A 22,251-nucleotide genomic window follows, 5' to 3' on the forward strand; every position below is an offset into this window, starting at 1 on the left:
CAGTTGGCAGAACTAGAGAATATCCTAAATATGGAAGGAGCCTGAGCGTGGCATGTTTTTACCCATCCACAAATGAAGCAAGGCACAATATGTTTTTATGCTTGGCTGCATGATCTCTGTCTCATCTTCATTAAGAAGCTACACAGATACAAAGGAACATTCGCAGCATGCTACTAAACAACAAGCCCTCGCTGCTTCAAGTATGATTAAAATGCATCACTATGAATTATTAATTCCAATGAGAATGTTCAATCTGAGCTCAAGTCGTCTCATTTATAGATGTGACATAAATGGAAGAAAGTCATTTGAAAATCTGGAGGTACCTAAACAGCACACACCAGACCAAATTACTTCTCTGAACAACATAATATAAACGACTGCACTCATGGCCACGGGATGCAGTAGAAAGCACTGGTGTTGGCCTTCTTGTGTTAGATAATTACAGAGAGGTTAACAAATATCTCCATATAGCACGATGCTAGGTGTGGACTAAAGCCTCTGGTAACAGCGGGCTGATAAAACTCAACCAGAGGCTCACACCTCACTTGCCATGCTTCTGACCATCCACTTTTCCCCTCTTTTAGTGATGGGATGCCACCAAGACAAAGCTCCGATCCAGTAATGTTACTCCAATGGTTGAAATAATCCCTCTTCCCTCTGAGGCACCTACATTTAAGATGTTGCGTCTACCCACATCGACACACAAATTTAAGTTAACATTACACAATTACTGCTAACACAAAATCTTCTTAAAGCCTACACAATTCTGGTCATTACAGGAATTAAGAAACAGTACAACTTTAATTTTAAAATAAATCAAGAGTGTAAGAATTTCATAAACTTTTATGCTCATAGTGAGTTTGCGTATGGTCAGTCTAACCGGCTAACCAAACAGTTCTGGAAAATATTCTTTGATCAAAGAATTATGTCTTAGTTATAAAAATCAATATTTTTTTTTACAGCATCAAACAAACAATAAAAAACACCACAGAAAACCAAAGCAAAACTAGTTGAACAGAAACCCAGCTTTCTCCCCTACTTGCAACACAAAGCAGCCATACCTTCTGAATATCCGTTATATCCGTTAGCTTTATAACCTTATTTCTTTTAGATGAGCCAGATTTGGAGCTTTCAAAACACAAGTAACTGAAAACAAGGAAAGAAAATGGTCATTTTGATACAGTATTCTAAAACGAAGCTCACAGTATCCTTCCTGTCACTTCTGAAGTTTGAAATCTCACAGGTTGAAATCAGCTTTACACAAAAAGAGGCAAACAACATGCAATTCAGTTACAGCTTCTAAGAACAAACATTTGTAAATTCTAGAAACTAATGTGTTTGGAAATTCAAAACAAACAGTATGCATACACAAAAAAATATATTATTTTTAGATTACTGCATTGAATTTCTGAGCCCAATAGGTATTTTAAAGATACAAGAAAACAGTAGAGCCTTACAGAGTTAAAATACTAGATCTCAGAAGGCTTATAAATATTTTACTTTGCTAGAAGATTAATGGAAAATAATGTGTTAGTTACATATCATTGTGATGCAGACAAAAGCTCAGATTTCTAAATGCTAGAGATTCTAAACGCCCTCTATCATTAGGTGACATTGCATACAGATTAGCTTTACTTCCATTCATTACACTCCAAAGGAATTTCAGTGCAAGAGCCAAACAGTAGTCATGATATTTATTTCAGCACAGGGGAGGGGGAAAAGAGAAAGTAAGAATTAAAAACAAACATAAATACTAGTTTTGAAACCAAGGCTTGAATTTCTTTTTTTTTTTTTTTTTTGCTGTTGTTGCACATTGCTTCAAGGAAGCTATACATTCAGTTTGCTTTAAAGAAATGAACCGGAGTATTTGATAAATAACCATTAATCACAACTCTCAAAATACAATTAGTGTTTAGTTTCTTTTTTAATATACATACAGTAAGTATGATATCCATATCAAGGACTGCAGCTACTAACAACTAACTACATAGAGCTGTTCTCCATTCCCATGCAAGCCTTTGCATTCCCATGCAAACATGTTTTAACAAAAACATGTTTGTTAAGCTTTGCCACAACCCAGATTTAGTTCTCCCTCTCCTACAGTGCTTTCTTGAGGTTTTAAAGCACCACAAAAAGGCACTTGATACCCACTTATCAGCAGTGTTGTTTCAAAATATTGTCAAAGGACTGCTTTCAGATTCAATTTTTTAACGTCTGTTGCATTTCCCTCCTAAGAAATGTGTCAGATGCAATGACTCACTTTTCTGTGACATAAAGAATTCCATTCCTGATGTAGTCTGTAGGCATCTTCCTATCTCTATTAATCAAGCAGCAGCGCCAGCCATTTTCACACACTAAAAAAAAGAGTAAATCTTACTTTAAGAAAGAGAAAAACAGATATTATCCCTAGCAATTACTTTATAAAGAAGCAGAAAACACTGAAAATGAAACTTTACGTACCCCAAATCAGAAGTATTTACAAAACAAAGCCTAAACAAGGTGCTTATAGACACTGTAATGTCTGTTTTACACTGGTAAAAATAATAATAATAAAAATAAAAAATAATAAATCAGAAAAAAAACACCACACATACACGATTTTTACTTTAACATTTGCACTACCACAAAAAGCATGACAGGCTGTGGATTCTCACAGAGAATTGTAAGGATAAAGAATGAAGGAGATCACCTCCATTCATCTTAATTGAAACCAGGCATTTGTTAATTACAGGCTTATATTTGTACATTGCACTGAATCCAACTTGAAATTATCCGCAGCTTTTTGGAACAGATTCCAGTAACGTAGCCTTCCCATTGCAGTACCTGCTAAAGGACGCTCGTTTTCTGACAAGTTAAAAACTTCATGGAAATTGCCCCTCTTGGTGGTATGGAAGCGACTCGTGTCTTCATCTTTGTTTATTCCGGTTGGGGCATTTGAGCCCACATAACTTCTGGATGCTGCTGTCTGAAGCTGCAAAAAAAATAAAAATAAACATAATTTTAGACTTATCAGAGAAGCCTTTCTCTTAAAAACATGACTAACTATTCTACCTTGAAAAACAAGCAAACAAATAGACTGTAAGACAAGAATTTTCATTAACTTCACTGATGTTGACTTTGGACTACTGAATTCTACTACTACTTTACCACAGGCTGTAACGTGCTATCTGAAGACAACCTTTCAAAGTGCTCTGCTTTGACAGGCACCCTTTGCAGGGATGAAAGCACATGGCACTGCACATTCCTGCCCTAAAAATACCCTTTACTGTAGAGAAATGGTAATCTGATTACATACAGCTAAGTCACTGCACACAACTCCAAATTACTACCCTAATGGAACTAGTAATAGCTAATATATTATCAGTACTTAGCTTGTCTTCAAGAGACAGGCCAAGCACAAGATATTTTTGCACAAAATAAGTTTATAAAGAAAAAAGAGCAAACAAAGAAAAAGGCACGCCAAACTGCATAAGCTCATTATGAATACAAATACTGAAATTGAAAGGAAGTTTTCCACGCTACGATCCGTACCTTTTCATGCCCTGACAGCTAGCAGGAAAAGAAACAAACAACACAAATGTGACAGTGACAAAAGAAAAAAGTGAAGTCTATTTAACAGTATAATACATAGAATAAAACATGAACTGAGTGAAGCTGCAAGATCTTGCTCACATACCAAAAGACTACATACAATGAATGCAATTAAAAATGAGAGTTAGCAGTGGTTAGAGCACACCAGTTCAATTTATTCAGGTTGTGTTAGAGTCATTGATCTTTGCTTTGCTTTGAAGTTCCACTGACTTTTGAGCGTAGACATGTGAAATAAAACTGAAATGGTTGTCAGCATCCTTGAGGAAAAAAAAAAAAAAAAAAAAAAAAGGAAAAAAGGAGCATGGAGTTCTTAATACTGAAGTCCTTCAGTAAAATCTACCTTTAAACAGGGCTCCTGAACCTCTGGGACTGCCCTAAAAAAAGGCCTTGTTTCTGGAAGGACTGAAGGCAGTTTCCTTCAGAAAGCTTGCCTCCATTTGCTTTTTTCACCTTGGTAGCACAGCACACAGTTCTCAAGGCTGGCTTTTGTCATGAAAGCAGTACCAGCTCTGTTCTTAGTCCTACTGCACACATGCAGTTAAACAACTGGCAAACTGACAACATGCAAGCTCGGGACTAAGCCCTTCTCCTGCGCAGCCCAGTGCTGTTGGAGGGTAGCTAGCCTCAGCCACTTTTTGAGCATAAGTTGGCAGCACTCAACACTTCACAGGATTTAGCTCTAACAAAAGAAATATAAAGCAAATGAGAAGTGTGCACTGCAATCGCTGAGTATAAAATCAGACTGACAAAACAGTTATGCACAACAGAGGGTATTTACCATCCAGCTTTTAGGGTAACCGTAATACAACGATGCCTCAAGGGAAAAGAATAAAGAAAGTTGAGATTGAAAGAAAATAGTTGACAATAACTGTACTATTGCTTCAGTGACTGCCCTTCTGCTCTGCCCTTAGCAGTGAGTAAGCCCCTGGAACCAGCCCCTGGAACCAAGGAAAGCTTCCCCAATTCTTTGTGTGGGAGTAAAGATCAGATGAATTTTTGGAAGGCTCTCTTGGACGAGTTATTTGGCTCCATACACACGTAACCAGGTGAAGCTCCCCAGCCCAAGACACACAGAAGGTCAGGACAAAAGAGATAGTGTGTTTTGCTCTGGAATAAAGATTATTCCTGCCCTCTGCTGCATGGCTTCCTACCTAACCATTAAAAAGAGGCAAAAAAAAAAGGTGGTTAAGCTTCAGTATCATACCCCATCCTGAGGCTGGAGATGTGAACAGCTCTGCCCTTACTTTGAGTCCTTCCTAAAACAGGCAAGTGTTTCCATTAAAACAAGTAACTATTTAGCTATAACCACCCAGGCTAGAGACAAACCATGATCCATGCCTAAAAGCAAAGCATCAAATCCAATATATTAATAAGCCTTAAATATAACTGGAAGTCATTGAATTTGTAATGCCAGAGGAGTCCTGCCTGCCTAACGACCTGGAAGCAGGCAAACAGGATTCCTTGCTGCTTCCACTTGACCTGTCCTCAGCTTTTGACGTACAATATTTACCAATCAGACACTGGTGTCAGGATTTTTCTCAAAGGACACTTGGTCAGGGTGGTACAGGTAATGCATGGTGTCTAATTTTACAGTGTCGTGTACACTATTTAAGGATAATAAGCCAAAGCAAATGCACATAAGCTGTGCATGCTTCCAGGCTTTGCCTTTTGTACGGGGGTCAAAAAGGAAAAAAGGAAAATCCATTTGGCTTTTACCTTTTATAAAATAATAATAGAAAAAAGGAGAGATACAAAGAAAAAGATAATGCTTTCAAAGACATTTTGAAGCAGGTAATGCAGTCCTGCATGTCCTTTCCAGGGAGAAAAGCCAACCCTGTCAAGTCAGTCTCAAAACCCTGGTCTCCTTGTCAAAACTTAAGTTGTTAAGGAAGGTCCAAGAAGGACAATTACTGTCGTCTCTGGATGACAGATTCAACTTCAGCAGTTCAGAGCCTTTCCATCCCTAAAACAAATTACACAATCATCACAGCGAGTGATAACCTGCAATGATAACAGAATGGTAAGAAAGTTTTAAGTCAACCTTCTACAAGCAACTGAAATAGTCTGACTGCAGCTGACAGAACCTACAGCTCTGTCTAACCACTCACTCATCTCTCTCACCCCTTAGAAAATACAAACAAAAGAGTCCCTTTCAGTCAGAGATTTTCCTTCTCTTCTACTTCCTTCTCAAATACTCAAGTCACACTGCTGTTACCATTTTGCCACCTACTGCTAAATTTCCCCCAGACATGAAATTTTGTCTTCTTCTTGACAGGTTAACCAAGGGTTCATGCGTTTATCCATTTTGCTCCCCAGATGTGTTCTCAGGCTGAATTATTGCTAAGTGCTTCACATTATAGTCAGGGAGTTTATGAAAGAACTCAGAAACCCCATGAATGCAATTGCATATTGTAATAAGAGGCATTAAGCAAACACTAAAATGGGATTAAAGTCTATGAGACTTTAACAAAAGAAAAAATTACTGTTATGAGTACCAACACGGTGAAAAGTTATTTGTCACCACTACACTTACTTGTCATCTAATACGAATAACCTTAAGGCATAATACCTAAATATGTGAACTGCTTTACTAATTCTATCAATACTTATCCCATCAGTAAGCTACGTACAATCAATCTTTCTTTTTTTTTTTTTTTTTTAAATGTTCTTCAATCCACACAAGCAGCTGAATCTCCACTAAAAAAAATATCTGGGAATAGAGAAAAGCTACAGAAGACTAAATTTTGACAACAAAAATCACACAATGTATGTTACAGAAATTGATATGAGTATGGACAGCATCATTTTTGTGCATTTAGCTTCCTATGATTTGCATTATTTGTGTGTATGTGTATAAATATATCCACATTTTGATAATAAATTCATTTCTTATAAGAAACAAATTCTAGATGCAAACTCTGTGAATCTTGGAAGTAATTATAAAAATAGAACTAACACTGACCATTACGGTTTAATTAACCTTCCCTTTAATGTGCTCTAGTCACTGGGGAAAGGGGGAAGGGAGATAGGGATCTGATTTTCAGATGTTGGGAACAAAGAGACAAGATGACTTATTATCCTTACCCGTCTCGACACTGTAGCATTAGATCGTTCTTTGAGCTGCGGATCTGTTGGGAGGCTTGTCCAGATGATATAAGGAGTATCATACTTAGCTCTTAGTCTGGGGCATCGTTTGAAGATGAAATCAATAAGGAAAAACTTGATTCCGGCATAGAGGCCTGAAAAAAAGGTCACTGTAGTATGCATGTTGTAAGGGCATTAAGAACATCCCAGTTTTGACCGTGTTTTAAAGAGTTCATGAAGGAAACCAAATTCTTTAGTTATCTTCATTTACAGTGTTAAACCACTCTCTAGGTTCTATTTGGAGTCCTCTTACAAAGGCAGGAAGCTACTCCTTTTCATCCCCTCCCCAGATGCCTCTCTCCCCCAGATTTTAAACACGTAGCTTCTTACTACGCGGAAGAGCACTGAAATGATCCAAGCATACATTGCTTATTAACAGAAACATCCTGAAAACATAATATACTTCCAAAACAGGAAACATGCCAGAGCATTATACGCTGCAGTTCCTTGCAGGAATTTAAATGGCAACAGAGGGCTCTCACGTACTGCATTAAACTGTATCTTCCAGTCCACTAGGCCTTATCTTGCGGAAGATATTTCCTTGCATTCTGACAGATTAAAAAGGCTTTGAAATTTCTTAAAACTTAAGTGAATGCAATTCAGATCTCCTAAGAGTCACAGTAACAAAATAATTCCTCACACTCATAATTCAATAGCTATATCAAGCAAATCTATGTATATGTTTAAATTTGAAGCTTGAAGTTCAGTGCCACTGAAGCTAATACTCATTTGACCATCTCATAACTTCAGTGAGTAGAGAAAAATAAAAAATAATAATTCTTGGTTCACAGAACATGGCCTTATATCTTATAGATGTAAGTATTGTGCTGTAGAGGGAGCTGTCTTTTCCCAATTCCCAGCTGAAAGTGGAAGTATCTGAAACTTTACCCACAGCAGTCTGCTTTTTCCAGCCTATCCTCCAAGTTCTACACGTAGTCCTACCAACATCTTTCACTTTTTTTCCAGCCCTACTATCCTTGTGCCTTCTGTGTGGTCCCATGTATTTCATTTACAAGGAAGAGAGAGCAAAAATAACCCCAAATATAGGACTTCCTGGAAGCCTTATAGCTGGCAATCTGAAGACCTCTGCTAAAAGCTCATCAGAAACTTTCCCACTTCAAGGAGCAAATGCATTACTTTTTCTATTATGTATTCAGAGATGGTCTTCAAAATGAACACAACAAATGATGCCAAGCACAATGAAGATACTTTAAAACACTGCATTATTTATTAATGCAGGGTTTTCTTTCTTATACTCGAAAATTCTCCCCCTGAAGATCATGCTCTATTTTAAAAGCATTAAGTCTAGACTTTAATAGGTCAATTATTTATTGTGTTTACCCATTGCAAGACCAATAATCCTGTAGGGCAAAAAGCAGGATGCAATAAAAGCCGCCCATAGAGCAATGTAGAGCTTCTGTGTTATTTCTGGTTGGACCCACATGAACAAGCTGAAAATACACAAACAAACAAAGAAAAAAAAATCAAAACTGTATTCCCATGCTTTCCAGACATCGGTCAAGTCTTGTTTTAAGAGGGTAAAAAGACTCATGTCAGATAACTTACTTTTTAATTTTTTCCAGTATGTCTGCCATCTTTCCAAAAAGGTTCTGCATAAAAAGCAAGAGAATTAAATCCAAGTCCCGTGTTATTTTGGTGGGGTTTTGTCCACGTAATAGAAATCAACAGTTATCTTACAGAACAAGCAATCCCTGGAAGTGATTTTTGCAATAACTTTTAGCTATTTATATACTTTGTAGGTGAGTAAATACAACACAGAACAGTAATATTCAATGACTTCCATCTCATTTAACACCTTGTTCTGTAACTCATGTTTATTAGAAGTGAAAGGAAGAAGTTATTCAGTCTCAGTGGTGTGACTGCAAGGTGTTTACATCACTGTAAAATTTTTAAATTAAGTTGTCAGAATTTGAAAGTTAAGAGCTTCTGTCATTTGGTAACAAAATGGGAAGTTTGTTGAAACACTCTGAGCACTGACTTTTCAGGAAGCAGTTACTAAGTTTATGAAATGTTGGTCTGTTAGTTTGTTGTTTTTATTGAAACCTACCACAATGAGGTTTTTATAATACACTCTTGAAGTTATTAGATTCCATGTAATTCCTGTATTGCAGACAACAGCTCTGTATTAACAGTGTTACTCAGCAACCTTCCCTAACTGATCCTTGCTGTCACAGCACCTGTAAATTTCATCTTCCCAATAAACTTCCGAAGGTAGTCATATAAACACAGGAGAAGCCCAGTCGCTTATTGCCCAGACAAAAGGAACCAACAAATTGGTTCTGCTGCTACCAATGGGACGATTATTGAAGCAGGAGACCATGCTGCTGGCTCACCACACTCCTACCTGAGGCTAGCAATGGCTCACTGCCACGGTAAGCTCCTTCCCTGCTCTCAGTCACTTGCCCCCCACTTGACCAAGAGCTTGGTTTCATTTTCTGTCAGATCAATTTTATGTCAACTCCATGAACAAGGGGTCAGGCACGCACCACAGCCAGTAGAAGGAAGGAGACAAGACTACACAGTTGGCAACAGAAAAGTAAGCTACTTTGAGCAGCAGCACATTGTTAGACATGGCACAAGGCTCATGGCAAGGCACAAGGTTCAACTAGATGGTCGAGTCACGGGGCTACAAGTGTAGCTCACCAAAATGATTTCGCTGGGAGAAAACCTTCCCTCACTCTTTGCCATGTAAATAGTAGATTTCAGGGTTAGGCAGGTGGTGGTGTCTAGAAAACAGACTTTCCAGAGATGCAGTCCAAACTGTTGAACTAAACTAGCAGCAGCCTTCAGATTAAATCTTGAAAGACTATGGTCTCTTAAATCAGTTTTGTCACTAGCAGATTTGTGATATGAATCCATGCTCCAGCATACTGGTAAGATTTACCACCTGATCTACATTCTTGCTGATGTCCTATTGCTTGAAAGTGAAGATCCCCATGCAAGAAAAGTGTTGTTTAAGTGTTTGTTTTCACACAGTGTGTAACAAAGTGCTTTGACCACTTCAGAATGAATGAGCCTCCATGTTTTAGGGAAGCAGCAGGAGAGGTGTGAGAGTAGCACAATACCTGAGCCTTCTGAGCCACATCTAGGACAAGCTGAAACTTTTCAGACACCGTCAGGTCCTCTTTCGGGGGTTCCTTGGGCAAGAAAGAGACGATTGATTAATTTCCAACTCAGAAGAAGCTGGTATTTTACAAAACTCATGAGAACGTGACCCCTCCACATTCTTGGCAACAATAGTCTCACTTTAAACAATCTTTAAATCTACCAAGTTTCTCCCATTGTTTTAAACCTACTGATTATGTCATACTGATGGTTATCTTTAGCTATGAATGCTTTTCCTCCGTGACATATGCAAATATAGTAATATGACACTGTGAAAGACACAGTAAGTCTTTGATGCAATGCAGTTACAATGGCTTTCAGTCTACACCACAGACCTTAACTGACTTATTTCTGATCTAGCATAGAAATGTTATTTCTGTAGAAGTTTTACAGCTCTTATTTTTTATTTTTTTTAAATAATCTAATATTGCCCTTTTAAAAGTAACATTATCCTGGAAGCAAGGCCAGATGGCAATTCAGGTTGGAAGGGACCACAGTAGGTCATCTAGTCCAACTCCCTGCTTATAGCAGGGTATGTAAGTGATACCTTCAAAATGTTACAAAGGAGACTGCAAGACTTCTTGAAGATCCCACGGGATCTAACATGTCCAAGTTTTAGATTAACATTTATTCCAGAAATGCAATTCAAGTGCAGATATGTTATGGTGAAGCACTCAAACGTAAGAGTGCTGTTAGTAAAGGTTTCCAAATTGCAAGAGAAAGAGAAGCTGTAGTGTCTTTATTTATACCTTATTACTCTTTCTTGTCTCAACTAGCCACACAAACACACAGGAAGGTTTTGAAGGTGCAGCTTTTAACACAGGCATACAGAACACACTGATCAAAGACTTACCACAGGTTCAGAAACTTCAGGCACAATGCTCCACTGTATTCTCCAACCCCTAGAAGTTACGGAAATAGTTAAAGATAGCAAGTATTTCTTCTCCACCTGCCAACATGGATTGTTTGCAAGAGGTTAAAAAGCAGTTTTCTGCAATAAACTCTTATGGTTTAAAAAAAAATCCAAACATCAAACGAACCACCACATAATAAAAGCACAAGCACTCAACCACAAACAGCTTTAAATGTATATAAATTATTTTTAAATGGTATTAGGTAGAATCAGGTACGTAGAATCAGGTACACCAATTTTACAACAGAAGTGAACTGCATGCACAGAGGATATTTTATGTGAACAAAATTGTATCAACTCATTCAGGAGTTTATTTGCTCCTATTAATTTTCAAAGCATGGAGTGTCAGATAGTAAGTGCCAATTAGGAAATCAGAAAATGAGTTAACAATATGCACACTAAAAGGTCCTCACCCCAATTTTAAGGGGGAAATACCATAAGCCTATAATAGCATTTTAAAAGAGCCTCTCAGCATAATATATATATATATATATGTATACACATTTAAGAAATCAAAAATGTTAATAGAGACTGAATTTACAAATTGAAGATTCTTTGGATAAAGTGTGTCATCAGCTCCTGAAAATGACATAACTGCCTAGGCGAAAATTCTCTCTAGGAGTAATCAGCAAGTTTCAATATGTGACATTCTCCAACTACTCCTGTTGCCCAGAGAGGTTGTAGATGCCCCATCCCTGGAGGTGTTTAAGACCAGGTTAGATGAGGCCCTGAGCAACCTGGTCTAGTGGGTGGCTTCCCTGCCCATGACAGGTGGGGTTGGAACTAGATGATCCTTGAGGTCCCTTCCAACCCAAGCCATTCTATGGGTCTATGATACTCTGAATACTGGAGAGTAGTTTTATTTTAGAAATTTTAAGTGTTGAGGGGTTTGTCTGATAGCACATAGCATCATTTATGATGACCCAAGTCAAATTAGGAGCCATTTCTGCTCAGAAAGAGCAGTCAGGCACTGGGACGGGTTGCCCAGGGAGGTGGTGGGGTCACCGTCCCTGGGGGTGTTCAAGGAGAGGTTGGACGTGGTGCTTGGGGACACGGGTTAGTGGCGGCACTGGTGGCAGGGAGTGGTTGGACCAGGTGATCTCGGAGGGCTTTTCCAACCTTAATGCTTCTATGATTTTATGATTCTAAGTCACAGAAAATAAAGATAATTCCTTAGTGTAGTCAAAAATTATAGAACTGAGTGATGAAATCAGTTTGAATTTTACCTTGTTAAGCTGAATTCACAACATTAGGAAAGATAATGGGTTATGAGTCAATGATAATAATAATAAAACAGATTTTAAGCAAAGCATTACAGGAGAATGATCTAGTATATAAGTAAATACCTGGCTATGAGGTAATTTAGGGACAACCTCAAAATTGCTAAAAATAAGAACATAGGAATGGCCCAGCCATGCCATACAGCATTCATGTAAATCTGCAGAGTAAGACAAAGAAAGAAAAAGAGAGATGTGGATTACAAACTTGGGTACAGTGAGTCATAGACTGTTTCCCACTGTACCATTGTGTACAGCATCATGCAACTCAGATCATGAACATTAATGGATTTTAGCCACCCCATGACTGACAACAGCGCTGCATTCATGAATGTTAAGTTAAAACTGTAAGATTGAACCAAATCTCCAGAGATAACACTTAAATAGTTCTCAGCCGCTTGAGAGACTGAGTATTTCCAAGGCTGCATTCATGTGATGGCGTAGAAGAAAAGAGTGAGCCTTCAAGTCTGTGAATCTGCCACATGAACACAATAGGGTCGAACTTCATCTAAGGCAGTGAAGTAACGGCACAGTAGAAGAGCAGGAGTTATGACAATTATACCCTTACAGGGCAACAGGACAAACTCACTGCATTACTTCAGGTCAATTAAATCCCAAATTCTTTACCAACCTAACAATGGTGGGACAGGCCCCTTCTCAATATTCTTTCAACTGTGCGGTGCAAAGTAGCATCCAATAAGGCTCTGTAACTTACAGGGGTGGATCACTTTGGTGAAAATGTCACGCTCCTTTTCATTAAGAGGCTCATCCTGACAAAGTTAGCTACAACTACTGCTAATAGTTTTCTTTGACATCTAAGTATTGTGTCTATATCGTGACCAAAAGAATTTAGATCATTTAATTCACAAGTAGAAGAAAAAAAATAACAAATTGAAACTCCACTAAATAGTTATATCACAGCAGTATGCAAACTTCCTTACATAGCCCTGTGGGAATACTTAAATTTAGTTCTTGGGAATACTTAAATTTAGCTCACAGACCTCCTGTTGGCACATTAAGCGATACTCAAATCAAGACACTTTGTCTCTCATCACTAACGATGATCCTAATCAATGGAAAAGAGCACTGCTGGTAAATACCCTTCCTATCAAATACAGCCTCTATCAGCGTTTCAGCTCTAGAAAAGGAGAGGTTTTGCAGATGCAGAAGAAACCATCAATTTATAGGACAGGGAGACAGGAAGCAAGGAACATGAGAACAATGACCCGATTGTTCTAAGTTACTTTAATGGTTACAAAACAAAGCAGAATACACAATTGAAATGGCTTTGAAATATAAATTAAAGTGTCAACTACATGGCATTTTGTGTTAAATGTCATTCCACTGTTTGATTTGACCTAACTGTAACACACCCCCACTCAGATATGGTAGTTTCAATGAATTTCAGTAAACAATACATTTTAAAAGTTCTTACTACTCCCGGAGGAATACAATAACTTACAATAAAGGCAATAGCAGAAGTGTAGATAGAATACCAGTCTGATAAGGCAGAAAGATTCTTCACAAAATTAGTAACGGGTTTGGCACCTCTCTCTAAATAGAATGGAGAAAAAAGCACAATTGTTAGAATTAGCTGTGGTGTTAAATCACTTATAAATGGTAAACGAAACAGAAAATATGAATGTAAATATAAAAAGGCTTATCCAAATTAAGGAAAATGAAAACTTAAGAGACCCATCAATGTAACTGAACAATTAGTTAAGCAATACATTTCCAAAACTTTAAGTGTCTTCATCAAGACAAAGGTTATGTCTAGACTGTTAAATACAGACCAAATAAATAAATAAGAAAAATCAAGCATAGCACTATCTTTACAAAAGTTAACTTGGATGCCACCAGAAGTCTGTTCTGAGCTCTGTTCATACTGCCCACAAAGAACTCAGCACAGGTCAGCCTGTCCTACTGTAAAGCAAGGTAAATTAGCCTGACGGGACTCCCAGCCACCAAGAAGCCATTCATTGCTACCCCCAAAAAGCCAGCTCCAAACCAGGCTAGACATCTCTTGGCTACACTTCTGCTGCAGTCAAACTGCTAGCACTTTGCTGCTTACTAAGCCGGGAGACAGAGGAGTTTTCTGCCTGAGAGCGTTTGTCTCTCACCTCTGCAGACCTTTGCTCTTGCTGGGTGACAGATCTGTGCAGGGAGAGGCACTGCTCCCACAGGCTGATGCACACCGCCAGCCAGCAACAGTAAGAGCTCCCTAAAAAAGACTTGTCCTTTACACTTTCTATTCCTACATCCTCTTTTACTACTTAGCTAGGAACACAGGAAAATAGGAAGGGGCCTTTGCAAGACGACCTTTGCTTACTCTACTAGCAAACGCTGACTTTTGCCTTTCCTGCTGAGAAAAGTGAAGACTCCCCTTGCAGGGGGGGCCTAAGGAGTACCCAGCCTTGTTTGCAGTACAGCTCACAACTTTGAAAGGCTTTCCTCAGGAGAGCCTGCCACTTGCTGTCCTGGTTTGTTTGCCCTGAAATGCAGCTAGCCTTGATGTATTCCCGATGGGAAGCAATTAAACAGCGAGACTTCCTTGAGCATCAGTGACACAAAGAAAGCAGCGGATGAAGCAAGTGGAAGGGGCAGGCTCAAGGCACCAGAGGAGGCCACTGACTCGAGCCCTGCTCCCAGCAGTTCTTCTCATCTGCTCTGCCCTACCAACACCAAACCTGCAGGGAAGGTCAGCGCTTGGAGCCACTGGTGACAGAAAGGCCTTGAGAGGCCCGGGTGGCAGTCAGGCACCGGTGGACAGCAGGGATGTAGATTTTGTGGCTCACCTGCTGGTAGTTAAGAACCACTCAAAGCTTAAACTCAGTGTTTGTTTTTTAAAGCTATCCCTAATGGCAATGCGCATCCACCACAGAGAACAAGTCACTAATATTCTCCCAAAGGAAATTATTCTAATACTGGTGCTCATTCTGAAGAGAACAAAACTGAAATTACAGAGATTAAAGACCTGCATTTGCCTCCTCCCTACAATACTTTAAAACCTCAGGACATAAATTAGCCTTTTTTTTTCAAGCTAGCAATTCTCTGCTGCACGGAAGGTTAAACTACTTTGTTTAACTTGCCGTCACCCATCCTCCACTTTCCAAAATAAGTTATCAGCTCTCCATGAGAAAGAAATGCAAGCCACGCTCAGGGTCTGCATGGTCCAACCCCTCCCCTTGAGCTAAAAGCTTAGCAAGCAAACTACAAGCAGCTCAGACGTAGCTTATGGGCAATGACTTTTGCCACTGGAGAAATAGCCTGCTCTCACTCATTACATGCTTACACATTTTAATTAGCACTACTTTTTTTGTTCTGAGATACCTTTCATCTTGAATTACAGAGTAAGGTCCTACCACTGCTCCTCTAAGTTACTTTGTAAAAAAAAACATTCAGGATTTCAGGATTTGTACTCAATAATTGAGGTTTTCAGAATCATTTCTGCTTATGAACTGGCAGAAATATTTCTGAACATCAGATTTTGCACAGAGCAGTCTTCCCAACAGGGTTACCAAGAATTACTTTTACTTGCAGAAAATAAAATATTTTTAAGTACTTACTTAATCTTCTCATATTTTCAGTCAACCTGAAAAAAATAAAGTAAAATAAAATTAACTTGTTAAATAGACTACTAGTGAGTTATATTAAAATGCAGTTGATACATATTGGGTCTCTGAAAAATTGCTCACAATTATAACTTAAATGTTTGTGTATAGAGCTTCATTCTTGCCTGCTGTGAAGTGTTTCTAGTGAGTAGTATAGACTATCTTGCATCAAGCCAAAAACTGAAACATAAAAGCTCTCCTGCCTAACTAAGCCCTCGGCCACACTTTTTGAGAAGTACGTGACAGAATCTGCCAAATAATAACTTCTATTCTACCTTAGACCACAGACAGACTTCAAATTTCATGTTTCAGCCAAGGTATTGACAAACCATTTGAGACAGCTCAGTATCTTCAGTTTCATTACTTTTTATAGAAACACTTGCTCAAACCACATAAAAGATTGTATTGTGTTCTTAAAAGAAAAACAAAAAAAAAGCAGCAGCAACTTGTAAAGAAGCCAACAGTTTCTTACAATCATGTTAGAGATTTACCTTCTAGCACTAAGTGGCTCCTCTGTTTCCACTGTATTTTCCTCTGGCTGAAATCTGAAGTCCTCAACATACTCCCCAAATTTGTCACAAAACCACTTTTGGAGTCTTGAACACACTGTATGACTACGCTTATCTACAAAAAAAGAAGCACCATGTATCAGGATATTACATGAAAACATCACACAAAACCTGCATCTGTTCCCATATGCTACTTTTCACAGCTATTTATGCTATTTTAGTAACAGCGTTTCTGTCCTTCACTAACACTTTTCATGGAAATTCACTATGCAATCTATTTCTGCCATTTCACAGACAGAGTGATTATACCATTCTTGTAAAAGATGACTAAAGGTGATTCCTGCTTCCAGCAGGAGCTTTGCTGTAAGTACAACACATGGGAGGGAGCATCTCATTACAGAAGTACAGGAATTACTTAAACACTCCAGACAAATGAGTTTTTTTAGCAAATGCTAAAAAAACTTTTTCCTGTGTTCCCGTAAACAAAAGACTGCCCTAATTTTCAGCACTCCTATTGTGCTGAAGGGTTTTCTAGAGAAAAGTAAGTGTAAAGCAAAACCCTCCTGAGCAGAGAACAGGACAATCACCTTACTGCCACGGCAAAGCAGTGCAGGGGAGAGCAAGCCAAACATCTGGTGTTGCCTCTAACTTGGAAAATCACTTTCCAGCAGCAACAGACAGACTGTTCTTTGGAAAAGAAGGTCAGTAAAGCAGTGTAAAGAGATGGGTCACAACTATTCCAGGACCTCTCTTAGTACAGAACTCCATAAAATTAACACGTGATTAATCAGAGGCATGAAAGACTGATCAGCCAACTACGGCTGCCAAACCTACCCTTTCTAAGCATACAGAAAGGGTAAGAAAAAGCATACAAAAACATAAGAAAAAACAACCAGGCCTCAGAAAACAGGATTAAAATATACGTTAATGTGTGACAGTGAACTAAGAAAACCAAGGACTTCAATACCAGTTCACAGCTGAGAAAAAAGCTTACATTTGAAATAAAATGCTAATAACACTTGAGGTAGTGCAGAGAACAGAATTTTGAGCATACAGCATGACAGGTACAAATGACAAGCTGTAGTTCACAAAGAAAGACAGAACTGACATTACAGAAGTACAGGAGGAACGATTTCAAACACTTCATTTAATCCAGAGATTTAAAAGTCTAACTGGTATTGTAAAAAAGAAAAAAAAAGTTGTGTTTTTGCAGTAGAAAATTCCACTAACCTTTTATATTCAAAGAGTGACTGTGTAGTCACAACAATGGGGAATGTTAAGCAGGTAAGGGGACAGTGGAAGACTCCACTGTTCCAAAATAAGGAGGGTGGCTAAGAAAAGCAAGACGAGCAGTGCGAATACAGTAAAAACAAAAATAACAGGCCCTCTAGTCACAAGAGAAGAAGGAAAAAAAGGGGGGGGAAGGAGAAATGAAAGATTCATCAAATAAAATTGTATGTATGTGGAATAGTAAAAGCGTCAAGTAGATTGTGAACCTGTAGTACTCAACCAATGAGGAAAAAGGTGAGGAATTGGGTGTCAGGTAATAGGGAATATAAGGTTATGATATACTTTTGCTGTGTGCTCCTGCTTGCAGGACGCCTGCCATTGCAACTGCAAATAAATTAGCTTCACAGAAGACCCCGTCTGAGAAAATTATTGAGAGATTTCTCACAGTACTCTTAATCAAGAGGTGTGGGAAGAAAACTCAAGTGCTCTGAAAGATTGAGAACCTGCCTGTTACCTTAGTTTTTTTCAGATATTATTCTATTTATAATGAGCAGCAGCTTGAGAAATGAAAATGAAATTAGTAATTCACTTAAGCTTATTCCCTCTACAGAATGTCCTTTCTTTTAGAAAAGAGAAGTACTACCATTAATGGCATAAAAGAGGTTTTGCAGTTGAGAATGAAACAAGACATCTTTCCTATATATTACAGCTGTGTTCTGATTAGTTGAGGATCAGCTAGGTGTGCAAGAATAATTAAGTCAGACAACAACAGTTCATTACATTCCTGAAGGGCTTGTAGTATAAAATAGTTTCCTTGCTCAGGCATACAAAATCATCAACAAAGAGTAAAAGCAGAATCATATACAGAGGTAAGAAACTGCTCAAATGCTCTTTCATACTTGGCTTCTTCAGAAGTCTCCTTCAGGACCCAGCAAGTTCTTCTGCAACATTTGATTTTCTGGAACAGCTTCAAAAGAAAGAGGTGAAAAAAAAAAGATCTGACTGCATCAAACTGCTCGTACATATTTGACCAAGATTACCTGTTCCATTGGCTTGTGTCTGTGGCTTTGCAGCTTGCTGTGTTGCAGGCACCTCTTCAGCTCTACAAAGAAAACAGAAACAATGTGAAATGCTACAAGTTCAGAATTTTAAGAGAAAACCAAGTGTGCGCCCTATTTCAGGATTCAAAATATTCACTGTACACTGTACTTAGGATCCAGAGAAAGACCATTGTGTAAGGCAAAGTGCGTTTTAGCCATTTTGTGTCACCAACAGCTCAGCCTGATCTTCCAGCTACTGAATATTTTAGTATCAATTTTCTTGCATTACTTCTGGTTTTGCATCGTAGATTCATTGCAATGCCTGCCAGGAAAACTCTTCAGAGCCCTGACTTTTCCCACAGTAATAAATGAAAAGGGATTCCATATTGCAAGTTGATAACCACAGAGCTAAAATAAAATCAGCTTAATTCATGAACCCTGAATTCTGCCACCGTTATTGCAATCAACACCACTCATCTTCACAGTGAGAAGAACAGATGTCAAGAATTATGTTCAAATGTTATGTCGTAAGCTCTTGAAGTGCAAAGATACCAACCCAAGATGAAAATATCTTTTTTAAAATGCAGAATTTAAATAATGTTGTGAAAAACAGAGACAACAATGTGATAAAAATACATGGCAAGAACCAGGCACCACTGGTCACATCTTTCAAACAGGTTAAGAACAATACTCACATTTATTACAAGTAAGCAGATCATGGAAAATACGAATGCCTTGGCCATTCTGCACATGTGCAAGGCTTCAAATTACATTTGCAGTATCCATAGCCTCCAACTGCTAAAGTGGCTTGATAACACTTCAGGCATCAGTCCAAAAGCCTTGAGCCATCCATGAAGATATGCTACAGCAAGATTTCTCTAATGAAGCAGTAGCTTTGACAACACCAGCTGCAGCAAGCTTTACTTGACGCAGTTGTATGATGGAAAAGTTTACTACTTGAACTTAAAAACATGCTCATTGCATAATTTCAATATCACTTATATAGCAGACCATGTAGGTGCTTTCAAATATTCCCTTCATCTTTCAGTCCTCAGGAAGGGAACCAAGTGGGATGCAGGTCAGCAAATGGAGAGCAGGAGGAGGGATCCCACTGCACTGGGCAGATTACAGAATATATAAGTAGATTTATAGGCATCTCTCTGTTCCTCCACGAAGTACACGAGGAAAAGATCTCACAGTATTGTCTGTGTATGGAAAAGGCCACTCTGAATTCGTGCACTCTGAATGAGTAAGATGGAAAAACCACAGGACTAATTGCCTCCCTTCTTCCCTTAGCACTCCCCATATTTAATGAACTTTCCACATTCCTGTTTATTTCTAAAAGGAGCATTTAGAAATAATTTATTGATTTATAGCTATACTTGGACAACTATCAGGGTGAGTAGCCAACTTCAATGGCTTCTGCTTTTCACCTGTTTTCAACTCCCCTGCAGGATTTTTCCACGTTGCTCCTGTATTTGCAGCAACTCTTGAATCTTTTCAAAAGCCACCTGAATTCTATTAGTTAATTTTTTTTCTAACTAAACTTTCATTTGGGCTTCTCTGCCGTCAACTTTGCACAGACTGCTATACAGCAGTGGCTTGTCTTCCTGGATCACACTCCTTCCAGCACATCAAACGGTTACACCATACAGGTGGGACATTTTTAGTCACAATCTGTCACTGCCACCGTCTCTCATTAAAGACACGTTTTGGCAGCGAGGATGTAGTCATTCACAGGCAGGAGGCAGTTACTCGACCTGCTCCCGTTGTGCAAGCACGCTGAGGGGATGTCACACCTGAACGGCCCTGGTGACAGAGCCAAGATGGGATCCCACAGCCACCACCCGTCAGAGCCTTCAGGCTGGGCCTTCCTTTCACACGCTGGGGTGTATTTTCAGAAGCAGCTCAGCGTCATTACTCCCTACGTTTCTTGGAAAAAAATCAAGAAAAATCTCAGCCAAAAACAGTCATGAATACCAGCCTGACTGGGCTCCCTCAGTGGCACGTGAAGGTTTGGCCTTGGCCACTCATGGTGTTGTTTTTTGTTTGTTTGTTTGTTTGTTTGGCAATGTCTTACCCACCATCTGCCTGTTACTCTTTCCCCACGAAGAATCTGATCTTTACGAATCATCAGGTTAATGATAGCTCATTACTGCACCTGTGAATCAGGCTATAATTAGCCACCTCAGACAGATCTGGGCCAGGAAGCTTCTAATTCATTCTTTAGGCTTGCACAATCCTAAAACCAGGTCAAATCAGCCACTACTGGAAGACCTTTGACAGAGGGTAGGAATTATCATTCCTATAGTTTCTGAACCACTCTTCATGCCAAAGATCAGTTAGGAGGCTAGAAAACACAAGCCATCCCCAGAATCACAGGATTACAGAACTGTAGGGGTTGGAAGGGACCTCCAGAGATCATCAGGTCCAGCCCCCCTGCCAAAGCAGGTTCCCTACAGCAGGCTGCCCAGGTAGGCATCCAGACGGGCCTTGAATAGCTCCAGAGAAGGAGACTCCACAACCTCCCTGGGCAGCCTGTCCCAGTGCTCCGTCACCCTCACCGTGAAGAAGTTCTTTCGCATGTTGGTGCGGAACTTCCTGGGCTCTGTTTTGTGGCCATTGCCCCTTGTCCTGTCCCCACAAACCACTGAAAAGAGGTTGGCCAAATCCCTCTGTCTCCCACACTTAAGGTGTTTATAAACATTAGTAAGATCCCCTCTCAGTCTTCTCTTCTCCAGGCTGAACAGACCCAGGTCTCTCAGCCTTTCCTCATAGGGGAGATGCTCCAGGCCCCGTATCATCTTTGTGGCCCTCTGCTGGACTCTTTCCAGGAGATCCCTGTCTCTCTTGTACCAGGGAGCCCAGAACTGGACACAGTACTCCAGGTGAGGCCTGACCAGGGCAGAGCAGAGGGGGAGGATCACCTCCCTTGACCTGCTGGCCACGCTCCTTTTAATGCACGCCAGGATCCCGTTGGCCTTCTTTACCACTAGGGCACACTGCTGGCTCAAAATGTTAGAGCTATTCATGACTGGTACAAATATAACGTTCAAAAATGACAAGTACACATCAATGAGGCTCCCACTCAATGCTGCCCCACAGAAACATCCAGAACGATGCCCAAATGTTATTTTTGTAGGTGCAAATATGACCCAAAAGTTAAGACAGCCTTGACACTGAACTGCTGGCCGTTTATCTTCACTAAATATTTTGGGTTAGTGCATCTTTAGCCTTGACTACAGCTGTGAGCTGAACAGTATGTGAACCAAAAGAATCTCTCCAACAGTTACATGAAGACCTTGCCCATCGCACAACAGCTATTGAGCTGTTCTCAGCCATGTTCAGAGCAATTTTCCTACAGACCAGCTCCAAGTACTGAGCTCCCAAGCAACCCATCATCATTCTTCAGACAGCTTTTGTGGAAGCCAGTCAAGTCTGTTTTATCTGTGTAACTGTTACTGCTCAGAGTAACATGGACGCATACACATTTGCAAGACGAGCACATTCCAATCTCAGAAATGTAAAAATAAAACATGAAGGAAGTATTTTCTCAACCTAGTTTAAACACAACTCGCTCAGGTACACATGGCTCCTTAACCTGAGGAGTTGTCACAAAACTGAGTTAAAATATTTTAACATTTTTCATCTCCTTCCCATTAAAATAAACCAAACACATCAGAAGCTTTTGTCGTCCTCACAGATATTCCCACATTTTACATGGCTATTGTCCTGCATTTGTAGTGTCAGAAACAAAAGACAGGCTTTCAGAAGAAATGTCATCAGCCCAAAGCTGTACAAGATCTAAAT

General features: G+C 39.4%; 1 protein-coding gene across 4 annotated transcripts in view; it reads right to left on the reverse strand.

The window, feature by feature from the left end:
- The window catches only part of GRAMD4 (GRAM domain containing 4), a 77,891-nt gene that overhangs the window by 4,975 nt on the left and 50,665 nt on the right, over positions 1 to 22,251 (reverse strand). For 3 of the 4 annotated variants that reach the window (XM_082768583.1, XM_082768586.1, XM_082768584.1), the window contains exons 5-18: positions 18,442 to 18,503; positions 16,154 to 16,286; positions 15,618 to 15,643; positions 13,514 to 13,605; positions 12,121 to 12,212; positions 10,715 to 10,763; positions 9,822 to 9,893; positions 8,302 to 8,345; positions 8,077 to 8,186; positions 6,676 to 6,830; positions 4,370 to 4,405; positions 2,824 to 2,971; positions 2,261 to 2,354; positions 1,062 to 1,146 (exon numbers count right to left, since the gene is read on the reverse strand). In XM_082768583.1, the coding sequence (XP_082624709.1) occupies positions 1,062 to 1,146; positions 2,261 to 2,354; positions 2,824 to 2,971; positions 4,370 to 4,405; positions 6,676 to 6,830; positions 8,077 to 8,186; positions 8,302 to 8,345; positions 9,822 to 9,893; positions 10,715 to 10,763; positions 12,121 to 12,212; positions 13,514 to 13,605; positions 15,618 to 15,643; positions 16,154 to 16,286; positions 18,442 to 18,503 (1,198 nt within the window). The remainder of the gene's footprint in view (positions 1 to 1,061; positions 1,147 to 2,260; positions 2,355 to 2,823; positions 2,972 to 4,369; positions 4,406 to 6,675; positions 6,831 to 8,076; positions 8,187 to 8,301; positions 8,346 to 9,821; positions 9,894 to 10,714; positions 10,764 to 12,120; positions 12,213 to 13,513; positions 13,606 to 15,617; positions 15,644 to 16,153; positions 16,287 to 18,441; positions 18,504 to 22,251) is intronic. The other variant, XM_082768585.1, reaches the window with a different exon arrangement.

The sequence above is a fragment of the Aythya marila genome (genome assembly GCF_965140915.1).
Source record: "Aythya marila genome assembly, chromosome: 1".
NCBI lineage: Eukaryota > Metazoa > Chordata > Aves > Anseriformes > Anatidae > Aythya > Aythya marila.